At 38.3% G+C, this 17,704-nt stretch overlaps 1 protein-coding gene across 1 annotated transcript in view; it reads right to left on the reverse strand.

The window, feature by feature from the left end:
* Positions 1-1,008: 1,008 nt before the first annotated feature.
* LOC142340907 (E3 ubiquitin-protein ligase RNF170-like) overlaps positions 1,009-17,704 on the reverse strand; it is a 40,908-nt gene continuing 24,212 nt past the window's right edge. The window contains exons 4-7 of the mRNA XM_075391678.1: positions 11,767-11,840; positions 11,136-11,273; positions 7,204-7,292; positions 1,009-1,506 (exon numbers count right to left, since the gene is read on the reverse strand). Of these exons, the coding sequence (XP_075247793.1) occupies positions 1,332-1,506; positions 7,204-7,292; positions 11,136-11,273; positions 11,767-11,840 (476 nt within the window). The 3' untranslated portion in view covers positions 1,009-1,331. The remainder of the gene's footprint in view (positions 1,507-7,203; positions 7,293-11,135; positions 11,274-11,766; positions 11,841-17,704) is intronic.

Below are 17,704 nucleotides of genomic sequence, written 5' to 3' on the forward strand. Positions count from 1 at the left end.
ACCAAGAACAAAGGTGGATGAATTAAAAATATTAATAATCTCGGAAAAACCAAAGACATGGTTGAGAACTATTACAACACAACCATTATGCTACTGTTGTCAGAATGAATTTGAAACTTTTAAACATCTGTTCTACGAAGGTTCAATCGACGAAACATTTACATCAAAGTTACCCATGACTGATATCACCAAGATGATAGGAATACGCTAGGACTAAGGTTCTTGGTTGCCAAACTTTTTTCGTCCTGGATTGCAGAGATTTTTCATATGACTGAAGTTCACTTTATTGTAAATATTGATTAATTATTCATGAACTTTACACTGCTTTTGTTAATATGATTAATTTTGTGGTATTGCTAATTGGATAATTGCCGCCTCGCGCAATTACCGATACTACAGGATCAATTTAATTGTTAACACATCGACTTTTCAAGCACTCTAGACCTGGCCCAATGTGACGGAAAAATTATAAGCGAGCTGCGCTGCGTAATACATTAGATCAAAGAATACATAATTCATTTGCAATATCGATATCTATTATTTAATACACTGTTGACTAGAATATGGCGGTTGATTCACTGTCGCGATTAATATGTATATAACTCTGAACGAATAGATCATAAAAAACGAACATTAGTCGGCTCCATGAATGAATCAGAAATTGATTCGGAGCTAGTCATAAGCGTCATGATCAACAGTCGTGTTGACTCAATTTTTAACACGTACGAGAAGAGAGCTTGCTGCCGAAGGAAATCAGTCAGGCAACTCAACCAGCGCGATTGAAGCCGCTCTTCTTCAGCTAATATTTTTCGCTTTCTCTCTCTCTCTCTGCTCTAAGAGCAAAGGCTCTTCTACTCCGCCAAGCAGGAAAACCGTGCAGCAATTGTAAGTCTGCCGCTTTCTAAAAACTTAAACTTAGAGTAATATTCACATCCAGCAGTAAGATGGATTTAATTACTTGATTAAGATTAGAAACCCCACCATATTTTTAACGTACGAATTACCCACAATTGTGCTCTCTCATTTCTACTTGGCTTGTTTCATAATTAATCTTTGTACCTAATCATTTTTTTTCTACAAATTACACGTGGATTTGGAAATTAGAAAAGAACATTGTGAGCATATAGTGAGACTTATTCTAGCACTTAATCAAGGTCGCTTAAATAATATCTGTTTAGCTCTAGTGTGGTAATTAGGATCAAGCGAATAAAATCGCCGCCACATTACAGTTAAAATCATCGATGGGATTCAAGGAGACCCAAGACATAGAATAGCGCTACAAAGTTGTCAATCGATACCAGTATTGAGAGTTTTGTAGTGTTTGTACAAGATCAGTCTTGTTCTAGCATTTGATTCCTGTACTGTATTGATATCCAGGTCACGGCACACAGGATGATAAATATGTCGTCTATGAGACCTAGGATGCCGAAGAGAGCTTCTGGCAACAGGTCCAGTGGCAGCACAATGTACAAGAGGCACGTCGTGATAAACACAAAGCTTCGGAACCTAAAATATCATCAATCAGTTGAAAAATAAATTATAAGCCCTTTTAAGTATATGCTTTTATAAGACATTTTTGGCGCATCACTGTCGGTTTTTGAGATACTTTGAAAGTAAGAACTAACCTTGAAGGTCTATGGACTTATGTTGTAGTAGCTAGCATAAGTCCGTAACCAACTTACGGCTTCGGTAGTAGTCAGCTGGCGCTAAGTAATGCTATCATAAAGCTGGGTGGGGGGGGACTAAGGGGAGGGGGGGGGGTCAAACTTTTAAAAATTAATACCGCCCTTCGCCCTATGAAATTGCCTTTAAAAACAATTTCGGTCAATCGCATACTTAGAGACTAGTAAGGCTGTGTAAAATTCTATGTAGAATGGTAATCAAACTGAAATCGTTTCTGTTATTTTCTTGGGGGGTAGAGATGACATTAACGAACAGGAGGTTGACGTTAAACTCAATTAGTTGACTGTTGATTTAAATTAGAAACCTAGTCGGCAAATTGCCGGATAATAGCCGCCGTTGACCCGTTTGACGGCTATTAAGCATAATACAAATGCCAGCTAGCAATCGCTTTAATGAACTTTGATAACTACATGCATTATGAATTAAGGGCCGGGCTTTATATGTTTAACCCGTTTAACCCGCTCTTCTGACTTTGACCGTATTCTCTACATTACGTAATTCGATGAGTGAAAGAATTTAAAATCCCTTCAAATGAAACAGTGAGTGAAGTAAGTCAGTCAAGCGTGAAAATCGTGATTTATGTCAAACAAAAAACGTGATCAAAAAAAAGCGAAGTAAAAAATAACAGGACAAGTTCTGACATACAATTCAAAGAACTTTCATTGAATAAACAAACATAACCGATTAACATCGGGCGAATTGCTCTCAAACGACAGGTGAGTGGTTGAATTCGACAGTAGTTAGCCGCGGTTTAGTGAAGCTAGCTTTAGATAAATTGAAGGGGCGTAAGGTGAGCGCAGCGGGGGTGCACCGAAGCGGGCGTGCAAAAGTGGATTGGGGGGACTGATGTGGGGGCGGTGGGTGGGGTTGTCGAATCAATTTCTCAGAATCGCCCTTCACACCATATGCATAAGTCTCCAAAACAGTTTCTGTTAATCGCATACTTGAAGACTAGAGGGCTGAACAGGTCTAAGAGAACTTTCTGCAAACTGGGCGCTACCTCTTTATCCCATTTCTGAAAACGAAAGTCAAATGGGCCAGACGAACAATTGGGCAAGCAAAAAATTGCATAACAGACAAACAGGATTAATATATTTGCTACAAAATGCTTTTGAGAGCAACTAACAGCCGACAAAAAAGTGCCTGTTAAGTCAATTATGATTAAAACATTTCTACTGTAACTCATTGCTAATGAGGATCAGAGATGATTACATTACGCCACATAACAGCAGCTGAAAAACGTCATCAACAAAAAGAGACAGAGAGTGATAAAACGTGAACGAGAATGAGAAGGAAAGACAGCTCAACCGACAGAGAGAGAAAGAAGATATATGAACATTTTCCATGATGGGATTCGACTCTGCACCTTCAGGTTTTCTAGACTCGTTAGTAAACAAATCATAGAGAAAAACTAAAAAAATGGCAAAATTGAAAACAAGTTTTTAACTTCGAAGTATAAAAAGTTCAAACCCATTTTTTGTCTCGAAAGTTCTGTCAGGTAACCTATCTGCAGGACTAGAAAATTTTGAAAAAATTGCCAATTTTGACAAAATCTTGCTAAAATTCACGATATTAATATCTTTAAAAGCTTTTCATCGTCTCAAGAGACTATCGAGTATCCCTATAGGAAACCTTAAAAAGTTTCACTGATTCATAAATTACTCAAACTGGAGTCATAAAAATATCGATCACTATTCTATTAACTCTGGAAACTATGCAGCAGCTTATCGTCAAACCTTGGAGGAGGTCTCAGGGCCCCTGGTGCCGGAAAAATCCGTGAAAAAAATTTTGAAAAATTGCTTAAATTCGTGATATTAAAATACTGAAAAACATTCTATTACATCAATAAACTATGCAGTTACAAATTATCCAACCCTCCAGGAAGTTCCGTGGCTCTTAAGGCTAGGGAAACCTAAAAAAAAGACAAAAAATTTTGAACTTAAAAAAAATTGCAAAATTTATTTAATAAAACTGCTAAAACATGTGATATTAAAAAGTTCAAAATTAATCCATGACCAACAAAACATTTCCAGTAATTTATTATCAATTCCTAACGGAGGTTTTCTGCCCCTTAAGGCTCAAAAAACCTGAATAATGACTATAAATGTCGAAAATATGACAAATAGGAAAAATTGTCAAAAAAAACTCTAAAATTCGTGATGTTAAAATCTTGCAAGACATTCCACTACATCTAGGATTTATGCAAAACCTATTTTGGAACCCTAGAGGAGGTGCTTGTTCTTCAGGCTGAAAAACTTCAAAAAACGACAGACAATTAGAAAAAAAAAATTCGAAAAGCAAAGTTTTTAAAAAGATTTCTAAAATTTGACATTAAAAAGTTGCAAAACTATTCCAAGGCCAATAAAAAATTTTCAGTAATTATTTAGGAGGTTTTTTGGCCCAAGGGTCTGGAAAGACCTGAATAAGAAAAAATGTCAAAAAAAATTGAAAATTGCACGTTTTGTCAAAAAATGTTAAAATTCGGGATGTTAAAAACGTTGAAACCGTTCCACTACCACTAGAAACCATGCAGTCATCCATTATAAGACCCAGGAGGGTTTCCTTCAAAACTAGGGCAGAAAAACTCAAAAATGAGAAAAATTTTCCAAAAGCTTTAAAAAATTGTTAAAATTAACATAAAATTTCGTTTTTAGCGATCGCTTGTTCGAACGTAGCCACGGTGGGGGGGGGGGGGGGGGTTGGGGAATTGAGGAGGAGGGAATGCACCAGAGGTATGATGAAGAGGGAGGGGGCAACAGTGAGGTGGTGGGGGTGGGGGAATTCCATTCCATTAACACTAGTAACTATGAAGTAACCTATTATTATGACCTAGAGGAGGTTCCTTGACACCTAGGGCTAATAAAATCTGAGTGTTTTTAGCGAGCGATTGTTCGTCAGTAGCTAGGAACGGTAGGAGGGGGTAAACCGAGGGCTGATGAGAGGGGTGGGCAACAGTGGGATGGGGGTAACAGGGCAGGGGGTCCACAGTGGAGGGTCACATCTTTATCCAGTTTTCGGGGACCAGAAGTCTTGAAGTGTCAGACAAAAAATGTCATGAAAACATGACTAATAAAACTGCTAGGAGCGTCCTTTGAGAGCAATTAATTAGTAAGATTAGGCAAATTTACGTTACTTTTCCCAAGTTTTAAATTGACCAACCCTTCATTTGAGTCAGGTTTATTGAAATAATGAAAACTTTGTCAAAAACATAGACATGTTCTTCACTCAAAAACTATCAAAGCGAGCGACAATCACTGAAGACGCTTCAAAAATTAAAAAGTCCATTTGTTGTTCAAAAAGGGGAATAAGAAAACAGCCCTAAAATAATGTTCAATCAGAGTGATATACACTCATTTGACCTTATCTCTTTGAGTTAAAGTAAAGAAACATAACCGACCAACGATGCGCGAATTTCTCTCAAAAGACCGGCAAGCGGTTGGCTTAGTCAGTAGCTAGCCGCGGTTTAGTGAGGCTAGCTTTCGCTTGATTCGCCTCTTCAACTTTTAGTTTTCTAGCCTTTTTAAACAAATCAAAAAAGTGATCCTTAAAAAATTTGCGAAATATTGCAAAAATTAAAAGAAAAGCTTCCAGATTCAGCAGAGAAAAATTTCAAACTATTTTTTGTCTCTGGAGTTATGTCATGTAACCCATCTTCAAGACTTCAAAAGCTTCGTTGGCCAGTAATGATCGTTAAACTCAGAAAAACACAAAAATATTCAAAAAATTTCAACACAATCGCAAATTTTAATGAAATCTTGCCAAAATTCAAGATAATAAAATATTCAAAACCATTTCATTGTCTCAAGCGATTAGCCAGTATCCCTATTTCAAGTTTTAAATAGTTTCACTAGCTCATAAAGATTCATAAACTTGGAATATGATAATAATTTTCCGAAAAACTGAAAAAATAATATCAAAAAATTGCTTAAGCTCGAGTCATTAAAATTTTGATAACCATTCCATTAACTCTATAAACTATGCAAAAGCTTATCATCAAATATCTGCGGAGGTCCTTATGACCCTGGTGCCAGAAATAAGATAAAAAATTCAAAGAGATTCAAAAAAACTTGATAAAATTGCAAATTTTATCAAAAAAATTACTAAAATTTGTCATAATAAAAAAATTGAAAGCTATTCCATGGCAAATAAAATTGTTTCAGTAACTTATTATCAAACCCTTCAGGACGTTTTCTAGCCCTTGCATCTGCAAAGAAGCGAATAGTGAAAAATAAAAATATTGCACGTTTTGTCAAAAAATAAGGCTTAAATTTGCGATGTTCAAATGTTGAAATCCTTCCACCAACACTACCACTATGCAATAACCAATTAGAAAACCCTAGAGGAACTTCCTTAAGACCTAGGGCTGAAACAACTCAAAAAACGACAGAAATTTTGGAAAAGCTTAAAAAAATTGCAAGTTGCATAGAAAACTGCTACGATTTGTGCTAATTAAAGTTGGCAACTAATCCAAGGCCAAAAAACATTTTCCTGCAACTTATTATCACACCCTAACGGAGATTTTCTGTTTAGCTGAAGAACCTGAACAATGACAACAACATATCAAAAAAAATTGAAAAAAATTGCAGGTTTTGTAAAAAAAATGATGAATTTCGTAGTGTTGAAATCTTGAAAAACATTCCATTACATTTAGAAACTACAAAAATCTAGAGGAGGTTCCTTGCCTCTTGAGGCTGGAGAGAACTAAGAACCCACAAAAATTTTCAAAAAACTTGAAAAAATGCAAGTTTTATCCAAAAAATTGCTAAAATTTGTCATATTAAAAAATTGAAAGCTATTCCATGCCAAATAAACTTTTTTCAGTAACCTATTATGAAACCGCTAAGGACGTTTTCTGGCCTCCGCGTCTCGAAAGACGTGAATAATGAAAAATAAATGTCACAAAATTTGCACGTTTTGTTAAAAAAAATGCTAAAATTCATGTTAAAATGTTGAAACAATTCCAATACCACTAGAAACTATGCACTAACCTAATATAAAACCCTAGAGGAGGTTTTTTGACACCTAGGGCTGAAAAAACTCAAAAAATGACAAACATTTTCAAAAAGCTTGAAAAAAATTGAAAAGTAGTATAAAATTGCGCGTTTTTAGCGATCGGTTGTTCGAACGGAGCCGGGGTGGGGTGCACCGGGGGGCTGATGGGGAGGGAGGGGGTCAACAATTGGGAGGGGGCAACAGCGCGGTGGTGGGGGGGGGATGGGGGCAAAAGTGGGGGGTCAACTGTGGGGGTTGGGTGTCTTCAATCTCTAAGAACCGCCCGTCACACCAATAGTATAAGTCTCCAAAACAGTTTGAGCTAAAACAGAGCTGAAAGGCTCTAAGAGCACTTAATGCCCGCTGGGCGCTACCTGTTTATCCCGTGGCTATTAATAACATTATTACTTTAATACAGTTACGAAGAACAACTAGTGTAGATGTTGAAAAATGTTTAAGAGAGTATACAAGCATCAATGATCTGAACCCATTTTTTTCTTAAAAAAAACAGAAGGGGAATAACTTTACCTGAAGAGAAGTCGAATACCACTGACAGAGAACAGATTGCGCACAAAGTGTCTGATCAAAATGGGCATGTCTCGCAGAATGTCGATAAACTAAAAACAAACAAGAATAATCAGGCTAGAAATCTGATTAAAATAACATTAGCTTTAGAAGAGGTTTCACCATGTTTTGTTGATATGGTGCCGTAACATCATACCAAGTAGCCTGCTGTTTTCTGCACACGGCATTTCCCTTTTTGAACGTCTGTTCTACGTGGGAACGTTCTTTAAACCCACTCTTTCAAAGCGTCTTTGTGAAATCAGTAAAAATCAAAATCAAATCGCCGCATCTGAACAAAAGACAACTAGCGAGATCGAATTTTTGTCCAAACACAGTTAGTGTTCTCACTTCATTTAAAAATTAGAAATTTCACGCCTCAAAAATGACCATACTTGCAGACGCAGACCATTGAATATAATCATACTGAACAAATTGAAACAATAACAGGAAAAATAAGGAAAATAGGAGAAGTAACTGCTGACATTCACTGATAAATGCATCTAATTTACTGAAGTTACGATTCCAAAAAAAAAACTAAGAGAAGACCTTGCAATACAGGTAGTTTGCAACACAGTGAAATTTCCCAACTATTAATTGGAGAAAAATAAATTACCAACACAATACTTGGCAGAGAAAAGTTTAAACAATTAAAAATTGAAAAACAACAAAGATGAAAAGACAAAAATTACAGAATTCCAATGCCGTCTGGCTCTCAGGTGTCTTCAAAAGCACTATTGGGCAAAAAATTTTGATTACATCTGCTAGATCAGTCACCCAGAAAATAACAATTAAAAATGAGATAAAAAACGGAGATAGGAATTTGGATAATTTATTTCAGTGAGAAGGGCTATGCCTAGGTTTTCAAGTGTCACTTCTATAGAATAGCTCTCTATTAAGAACTGATCGAGAAAAAAAACAAGAACGAGAAGCAAAACTTCGGCAAAAATTTGCTCAAGTTTACTGAATTATTTTTATTAGAAACAACTCAAAATCAACATCAAGCAAAATGAAAGACAACAAATGCAGCTACGAACTAATTTTAACCACAAAAAGTCAAGAAGTAAAAAATTCAAGAATACAAAAACAGCTAAAAAAGCTTCATACATGGCAAAATGGTACAACAGCACAAAATTGAATCTATAAAGTTAACATTTGCACCAGATGGCCAAAAATGCTTTCAGACACACTCTTACTAGGTAAGAACATACCCGGCAGATTGCCGGAAAATAGCCGCCGTTGATTACCATAACTCTATTGGGATTGAAAGAAAAGAAAAAATCAACAAAAAATTATTTTTGTATAAAAACATTTTCAAGTGCGATTTTTTATGTCATTTCGTAATTGAACATACTCCTGTCTCTCAGTGAGAGGCTACATGGTCTAGTATCAATACCAATAAGCATCATAGATAGTAACTAAAAAACTAATGAGAACAAAGTTCAAGTACCGGGCATCTAAAGATGGGCTGTATGGGTTTATCCCGTTTCTATTTGTGACTTTGATTTTCTTATACTGACTCTCTTCATTTTGAATTGCTTTGCTGAGCAGCTGCTGTTTAAAAGGACTTTGAGCAGAATGACAGACGAGTGAAACTAGCCTAGAGAAGTCAAAAAGATTTCACACAAAATGTCGAAAAAGCGGCAAAATGGGTAAAGAGAAAAAAAGTTCGACGAAGTAAAAAAAATTAGGAGCGCTATAATAGTCGGCTGAGATGAGGGCGGCTATTAATAAAACATAGCTGGCAGATTGCCAGAAAATAGCCGCAATAGATTCGTAGATCGACAGTCTAAAAAAACAGTAAAAAAGACAGACCAAAAAAATTTCGTCTTTTCATTGAAGGCTGATCTGTTATACTTTGATTAAAAATCTGTATATGTTATTGCTATCTCTATTAGCTGATCTCAAATAACCTTCATTTAGAGTGACACACAACCATTTGACCTTATCTGTTTCAATTAAAGTAAATAAAAGTCAATTTCAAATTGAGGAAGTCATTTTTGAGAGTGAGGTAAGTCAAGTGTGACCAAAAATTTAATCACGCGCATGAACAAAAAACTTGCTCTACTAAGAGTGAAAAATGACGTCACGCACGCAAATCAGTTGAAATTGCACGAATGAACGTAACAAAAATCATGACGACGAAATAAAAAAAAACCAAGAGAAGGCCAATAATAGCCCCAGCTATCGCTGTGCGGCTATTAATAAAAGATACAAGCACGTTCAACTAAAAAGAATGAAGATTAAATCAGAAAACTGCGTTGAAATTGCAGCATGTGATAAACATAACCGACTAAACGTCGGAAGAATTGCTCTCGAACGACTAGTGGAGCTCTAATCAATTGCAGCCTGCTTCAGTCCGGGGGAGGGGGGAAGGAGCCTAAATGGGACTAAGAAGTTCAAGAGTGGGCTTCAAATAACTATATTAGAGGTTAACATATACCACTATTAAGATTTAATGTAAAAAATGACACCAGTTTCGGCGCACTTTTCATTTGACTTTTAGTATTAAATTACCGCAAATTGAGTTCAGCTGCTTGAAATTGTGATTGAGAGAGAAATTTAGATCACGCGAAACGCAAAAAGTCAAGGGCGTAAAAGTCACTCGAAAAGTCAAAATTGTCAAGCGAAAATTAAAAAGACACACACCTTTACAATAATTGCTATGAACTTCGTTCAAGAGCAATTAAACAAAAGGCCCGCTTAGCAAAATTTTTTGACACCTACTTTTTCGCCTCTCTAAAAAAGGGACATGAACAGAAAGCACTCTCTCTTCTCTAGCTATTTGATCTAAACACATTTTCACTTCGGGTTTCAAATACTCCAAAACATTTACAGATAAAAAGACGCTCTGTCAACACTCCTCTTCCAGTCGTAAAAAGACAGGGCCTTAATAACAAGCTGACCAACTATATCTTGGTCATTCAACTCTCTGGTACAAGCAACAAAAACGGTAAATAATTATTCTCTAACATTGCTCAAAACTTAGAATATGTGGCTGTTTGTACTTTTCGAAAATAATATGATTGACTGCTTTATGTTTGATGTTCGCATTTACAATTCTAATAATATGTCACACATATTAAAAGCTCAGGCGACAATCTGTCATCATAGAGTTGCATCATCATCGGGCACTTTATATGAAGATTTAACTATTGTTTGACCGGATGGCAAGTAATGGTTAAGTGACTCTGCTTGAAGTCACCGAAAACCTCTGGCGTTTATCGGGAACCGCGAAGCGGTTCGAGTTATTAAGTCAGAATTTCGAAGTGACTTCTGCAGAGAATCTGAAGTCACTACTCAACCATTATTTGACCATCCGGTCAAACAGTAGTTAAATCTTCATATAAAGTGCCCGATGATGACGCAACTCTATGATGACAGATTGTCGCCTGAGCTTAAAACACGAAACACGGATCTGTTCCGTTTGTGCCCCACCGGCTTAGCGGGCGCATATTATTTGCACCCCCCCCCCCACCGACGCACGTGCCATATTTTTACAATGATTTACTATGTAATGTCACGTGCACTGCAACTGGGGGGGGGGGGCATAACGTACTGGGGGGGGGGGGGGCATAAACAGGAAAAGATCCCGCGCACGTTTCAAAATGACGAAAGTCAACGGAATTCAATTTATGGCTAAGTAGCGACTTCTGACATTTTGACTTCCGGCACTGCAGACTTTCGGCATTTTAAAATGTGCACGTGAGTGTTTTAAGTTTTATGAGGTAGAATATTATCTCAATCAGTGCTTTTGCATGTGCCGACTGATAATTTGTAAAAAAACCATCCATGAAACTTTTGACTTTGATAACCGCGCATCAGGTTTGATGATTCACAAGGAAACTCCAAACTCCAATGTATGAGCATAGTAGTTTATTAGATTATAATTTTACTACCGATCGAGGCTGGCCTGAGAATCGTCTATTGTATGCCTGTATTGAAGATAATTGCTGCCTTAATTCAGCATTGAGACCGCCTCCACCCTCTCTTGTATTGGACAAAACTGCACTTCTGTCCCACATAAGTAGAGTTACCTAAACAACTCCAATCATTGCAACTCAAATCACCAGAATGCGCTGTCAGGTCTCAATACAATTGCTACACATTTTCTAAACAACACAACCTTCAACAGACCGAAAATCGAATCACGTCGGTTACGTGCATGCGTACAGCCGATAAATGTTGCACAAAAAATATCCAATTGATAGAAACAGCCAACAGAGTTCCGTGTGTTAAGAGGTGCGCGCTTCAACAGCAATGTGGTCTCAAATTTAGAGAAACCGAAAACGAAAGATACAACTATACAGGCATACCTGGGTAACCGAACACTTATATGTCTCTTGATGACACCACAAGGTACTTGATTATTCAGTTATCAAACGCTCACTTTATCAAATTTTCCAATAACAAGACGCTAACCACTCAACTTTTCAAGCGCTTTTGGTTACTTTGCTGCCAGACATCAACTTAACTGGAAAACGACAATTTAATTTGAGTCAAAAGGAAATGATAAAAATAACAACTTACCCTTTGTCTGCAAACAGGACAGCTGAGGGCACTGATTACAGTGGACAACTGATGGAAGCGGAGGAGGCACTCGGCTAGAACATAGAGAACATCTTAGGTCCACATTTCAAACACTTGAGTTGCAAGAACTATTAAGGAAGACCCGTTCTGGGCTCCTTTTACAGCCTTAAGGTATAAAGAGCTAGGGCTACCTATTTCTGCGCGCGAAGTAGGCTTACCTATATCTTTCATACCAACTGACTCTGTAAAACACTCAAGATAAACTTCTATTAATACGGTGGTAATACAATACAGCAATGGAGTCAAGAGTATACACATGGTGTATCTAAACTAACAGACTGACTATAGCTAGTTGAAATAGTGCTATATAAGATAACAGTGTCTTCTCAGTCTCTGGTTGGCTCGAGGTATACATCCAGTACTTCTACTGCTAAATCCATCCGGGGTTAAGAGTTTTAAATCCGAATTTGAAAGTTGTAGCAGAAATACTCTGGATGTGTTATCCTCGTTATAGAGTGAAGTGATGAGTCGTGTTGTTGTCAAAGTGGGGTTGTGACTTGTGCCGTCGTCTGAAGTCCCAGTCAGTAGAGTGTTGACTAGTGTCGTCAGTGAGTAGTCCACTGCCAAGAACGAGAGTGAGGAAGTACTTGGAGAGATGCCAAAATCTGTGAATCGTGGGATGATAGGGAAGTGAAGGCACTCTAGTGGGAGGGCCGTATCCCTTCCCTCATCCACACATTCGTTCTCAAGTTGTCCCATTGAGCATGAGCTGGCCGTTGGCTTCAACGTGAGGTGAGGCGGCGTGGCGACATAATTAATCCACTCCGGAACATGAACACCGTGATCTGTGGCTATGCCCAGAGGGATTGTGAACTGATGAAACTTAAAATTCCGGCCAGGTGCTCTGTGTAACACTCCTTGTGTGGGAGTGAAATGATTCACTTGTGATTTTGAGGACGAGGGCTGTGAGCTAGCGGTGGGCTAGCTGTGTATCTAGTAGGCGATTGTGACGAGCTCTGCATTGGTGACACACGCACAGGATAGATTTCATGTGTGGTTGGTCAGTGACGTCTTCGTGGTGAAGGGTCCGTGCAAGGGTAGTTGTCGGTCGGCTGATCATAAGCAGGTGGTTGAGGGAAGGCCGGCTGGGGTCGAGTTGGAGGATCTGTGGGGACTCCATATCGATGTTGTTGAATGTTTGTTGGTTGTGATACTTGTGTTGGCATCACTGGTGTTGGGTAATACCCGTGGTCGGGAACTTGTGCGAGGGACACGAATTTGTCCCGAGTAGACCCAATTAGGGACTACCTCTCGGGTGTAAAACAATCACAATGTTCCACGTCAACCTTCTCGGCCCAGGAAGAGCTGTTTGGAGGTTGAGGTGGCGGTTGTGTCACTGTTTGTAGTTGCTGTGGCACCGGCTGGAAAGTTTGCGGCGACTGGCACCGATTGTGGTGGCTGTGGCAACGGCTGTGGCCCTGGTAATAAGAGTCTTGTGATGAACTCAGTGGTTCTGTCGGTGCGTTGGTGAGCTTGTGTCGCTCCCTATATGAAGGTGTAATTTTCCCGATGAGGAAGTAGCGGGTGAAGGTAGTGGATTCACCCGAGCGTAGGTGACCGAATCCACAGACTTTGGTTATTGAGAGGCCTGGACCACCGTGAAGAGGGCCGGCGTCTGCATTTAGCACACTGACTCTGGCACTGGATGGGGCAGCACCAAAGTTAGGTGGCGATGGCTATGCTGTGGGGTCGACGTTTGGAGGGATGAGTGAACCTCCATCGTGAGAGCCGGGATTGACAGCAGTGGTGCCGCTGAAATAGGAAAGTGTAATATACGAGTTTTTGGAAAATTTAAGCTAAGTTCTTCCGGGATTTCCTGATAATCAGGTTCATCTTCAAAAGAGTCTTTAGATAATGTTATAGCATGTGAGCGTTTGCGTTTACTAAGGTGGAAAATGTGTAAGTGTAGTGATTCGAAATCAGGTTTTCTGTGTGATTCTACTGGTAGTTCATAGCATTCATAAATAGATCTGAGGAGACTAGAGGCTCTATGTCTATTGGAGTTATTGTGTACAGGAAAAGTACAAACTTTCTGTGTAATAAATTCAATTCATTTTGAGTGTGGAGTGTTACTATCAATAGAGTGTTTTTGTCTTTCTTCAGGTGAGGGTGGTTTAAAATGAGAAGAGTTTGATTGTAATACATGGCAAATAGTTTGTAAAAATCCTCCAAAAAATCCGGAAGTTATAATCTTAGCTAATGTGATATTAGGGCCTAAAAGTGGTTTAAAATTGTACGCGTTAAATGTGCTCCAAAATAGTCCAAATAGGCACTGTAAAAAATAAAGACGGTCCATATTATGGCAACATCTTTTATTATGTAGCAGGGGTATCCAAAGATTCCGATGAGGGATTATTTTAAATAGCTGCCATTGATTAAATTAAGCCAATCGAGACGACGGGGTGTAAACTCCTTTCCCTGAATGAAGAGTTTATTAACTAATTGGTTAAATTTTATTATCTATTTAGTCACTCCAATCTTTTTGGCTACATATGCCAAGTTGTTGTGCAGTAAACTCAGCGTGGGTGAAGCGGCTTTCAATTTCATTGGGCGTGAACGTTCTAAAGTGGATTTGCGCTTTAATTGGATAAGGCGTTAAGCGGTATGACTCATCGCCATCCGCGTCTAGTGAAATTTATTGATCGAAGTTGTCAGTTTTACATGGTGCTTTAACAGTCCATGGGAATGTTTTACGTGTGACTTGATCTACAAATTGAAGTTTTTTCTGGTAAAATATAAGAATGCGTTCAAAACATTGATTTGCGAGTACATAAAGCGGTAAAGAAACAATATTGCATTGAAAGAGATAACGGTTGAGCTTTTTAGTGTCAATATCATAAGGGCGGTCTGTTTTAAATCGCGGTCAAGATCGCAGAGTTTTTTGTACCTTGAGAGACTCGTGTGGACCATTTCAGGTAATACACGACTGATCACATAGTCGAGCTTTGCAACGATCTGTACATTATAAGGGTGTACAGCATCGAACCACTTTTGTTTTTTAAAGAGTTCATATTTTTCAGACTTAGGATCAGCTTGTGACTCTTGTGGAATTACATATCCGTTACGGATGTCTGCTTTAGTGTAAGGTGTAAAATAAGATGCTTTATTTGGCATGATCAAGTGTATATCCTTGAATTCCTTCGATGCTTTGTCTGTGACGAAGTTAAAACCTTGATATTGTAAAAATATCTTCAAATTGTGTAGCAGAATGAGGGCGATCCTCATTACAATTGTAAAGAGGTTTAGTGAGCACCTCAAAGCGAGAAAGGGCTGATTCATCAAAAAGGTCTTGGAAACAAATTGTGTACATGTGTGCATCGTCTTGGTGCTCAGTATTAGTTTCGTTGTTTGTGAGTTTCAATAAAGTAGTTTTTTTGAAATTTTATCATTACTGCATGTGATCTACCAACATCAAAAAAAAACGATAGTGGTTATTTGGTTCCCAACTGATTGTTGCTTTACTTTCAGATTTAACGCCGAAACTAAGCGTGATGTTAGTTAATTGAAAGGACCATCCTAGTGTGTGGATGACGTGACATTCGTGTTTTGAATTTTTTTCCGGGGCAATTAGCCCAAGGATTATCTTTGGCATTTGGGATCCAATCATGGTCCCTTGGATTATAAACGAGGTTTCCGTGTTGGAAAGCAAAGGGGGCGATAGCGATCTAATTGAAAACGGCCTTGTTTGGCTTCGATGTTAGCTTGGCAGCGTGGGTCGTAAAGTATATCAAACTGTATCAACTGTGGGTGATAGTGTAGTTTATTTATGAGACCAAGGCATGCAAGTTCTCTACAAGCTTCAATTTCTGTGGGAAAGAAAGATCTTTCCATATTGTTAACATACAAATTATCGTGATCAAACCGGAAGCCTCTTTTAAGTGAGATTTTGTGGCCTCTTAAGCTTTGTTTGTCGGTGAATTTCGCTTGTATGGCGTATGCGCGCACTTGAACTGATCAAACTTGTGTGAGGATGGGTACTTGGGCAGAAAGGATTTGAAAGTCTGCGGTTTGATTCTCCAATCTTATTGAGCTTATAATACTGCATACTTTTGATATGCTGTGGGGAGCAATCATAGTGAGTTACTATCAGATATTGAACTCCTGATTTGGGAGTTTAAATATTGCGTTTTTTGACTTTAATTGGTTGTTTTATGGGTAGTCGGTGTGAAAATAATAAATTAATTAGGAGTATGATTAAATTTGTAATGGACATGTGCAAGAGGAGTGAGGGCTATAGAAAACAAAATATCCTGCGCTGTTTTTTGTGTATCTGTCAAACTTGTAGTCTATTTCTTGACAAGTATAGGGTGACGGGTTTGTTTCAACGCAGAAAAATAGGTAGAGCAGCGGCTTGTGGGTCAAGGATTAATTTGTCTTGTGACAACAATCTCTACAGATAGTGATTTTGTATTGTTTTAGCAGTTCGTGTGCTCGTTTTTGTATTAGTGTAATTTTGTACTACTTAGTAATTCTTTGCTTTGCCCAACTACGTAGTTGTTCGCCCCTACTATGATGTCCGAAAATTGCGGGTGGGGGAACTACAAATTTTGGGTCAAGTTTAAGTGGTAAAGTTGGACAAATTCTAGTAGTTTCGGGTTGTTGTTTCCCAGTACAATGGTGAGCGTGCTGGTCTGGATCTGTGGTGGTTGAGTTTGAGCTTGATGTGATAATAGGTGGTGTACTGTGAAAACTTAGTGGTAGCGAACTTTGGAAAGAAGGTGAAGAATTGACTATACTAAAAGAGTGATTCCAGTGAGCTTCTGAGAGTATACGTTCAATAATAGTTACTGTTTCTTGTGGTGGATTAAATGGATTACTAGCTATCTGTGACGGAGTTGGTGAAGAAAATTGAGAGCTTAGTGGATCGGAAGTAGAAGTGTCTGAAATAAGACTAATATCTTGTTGTGTGTCGTCTATATTAGAGACAGTGTAAATTGACTGTGCCAATTCGGAACTACTTGTCTTATTAGTGTCACCAAAATTAATTCGTTGGGTGGACATTTAAGGTGTGTTTGAATAATTTATTAATTCAGTTTGTGGTGCTCGTGGTGGAGCAGGTATAAGTGGTGTCTGTTGCAAAATTGCGTTTGCAATAAAGCCCGAGTACGGCAATAAGGTTTGTGTATTTGTTGTTGTGCTTGCGCTTGGTGTATTTGCGTTTGACTCTGATAGTTGGGTACGGAATTACAGACTGTGGGGTAAAGCGCGGGGAGTGTCCAGTAGGACGAGGTCTATCGTCAGATTTTGCAGTAGTAACGACCGAGTTTTCGTGTTCCTCGGTTCCTTGTGCTTGTGACTTTTTTCTAAAAAGTTTAAATGACTATTTGGGGGTGGATTGTTTGGTAGCGTCACTTTATGAACAACTTGGTGATTCTGAGACCAGGGGAGCACTCGGGTTAGTGTTGGGCTGTTGATTAGAGGACGCAATTGTGGCGTCAATTGTTGGCCAAAAGTGGGGCAGTGATCACAATAGAATATTATATTGTAGTTGAAGGATGGAAAGACGATCATTAGTAAGTTTAAAGTAGGTATACTAACTCGGATTGCTGCGAAGGGTGATTCAGGCGGGAGGACATTGTGTTGATAGACGAGATCTAAAAAGTCAGCAGAAAAAAAAACTGATAACTTCTCGATTGTTTAACCTCGTTCAAAAAAATTATGTGTGGATATTCAATTCTGTTTTGAGAGTTGTTGGTACTGATCGTCCAAAATAAGAAGTTCTTTAATATATTTTACATCGTAGAGGGTGGGAAAGCGTCTAAATTTATTGTATACACAATATCATTAAAAAGATGTTCAGATATTTTTGGTGTTGCTTGTGGTGGGAAAATTAGGATAGAAAAAAGCAATGTTTTCCTTGTTAAAGTCTTTTATATAA

This window comes from Convolutriloba macropyga, chromosome 6 (assembly GCF_964194025.1).
Source record: "Convolutriloba macropyga chromosome 6, txConMacr16.3, whole genome shotgun sequence".
NCBI lineage: Eukaryota > Metazoa > Xenacoelomorpha > Acoela > Convolutidae > Convolutriloba > Convolutriloba macropyga.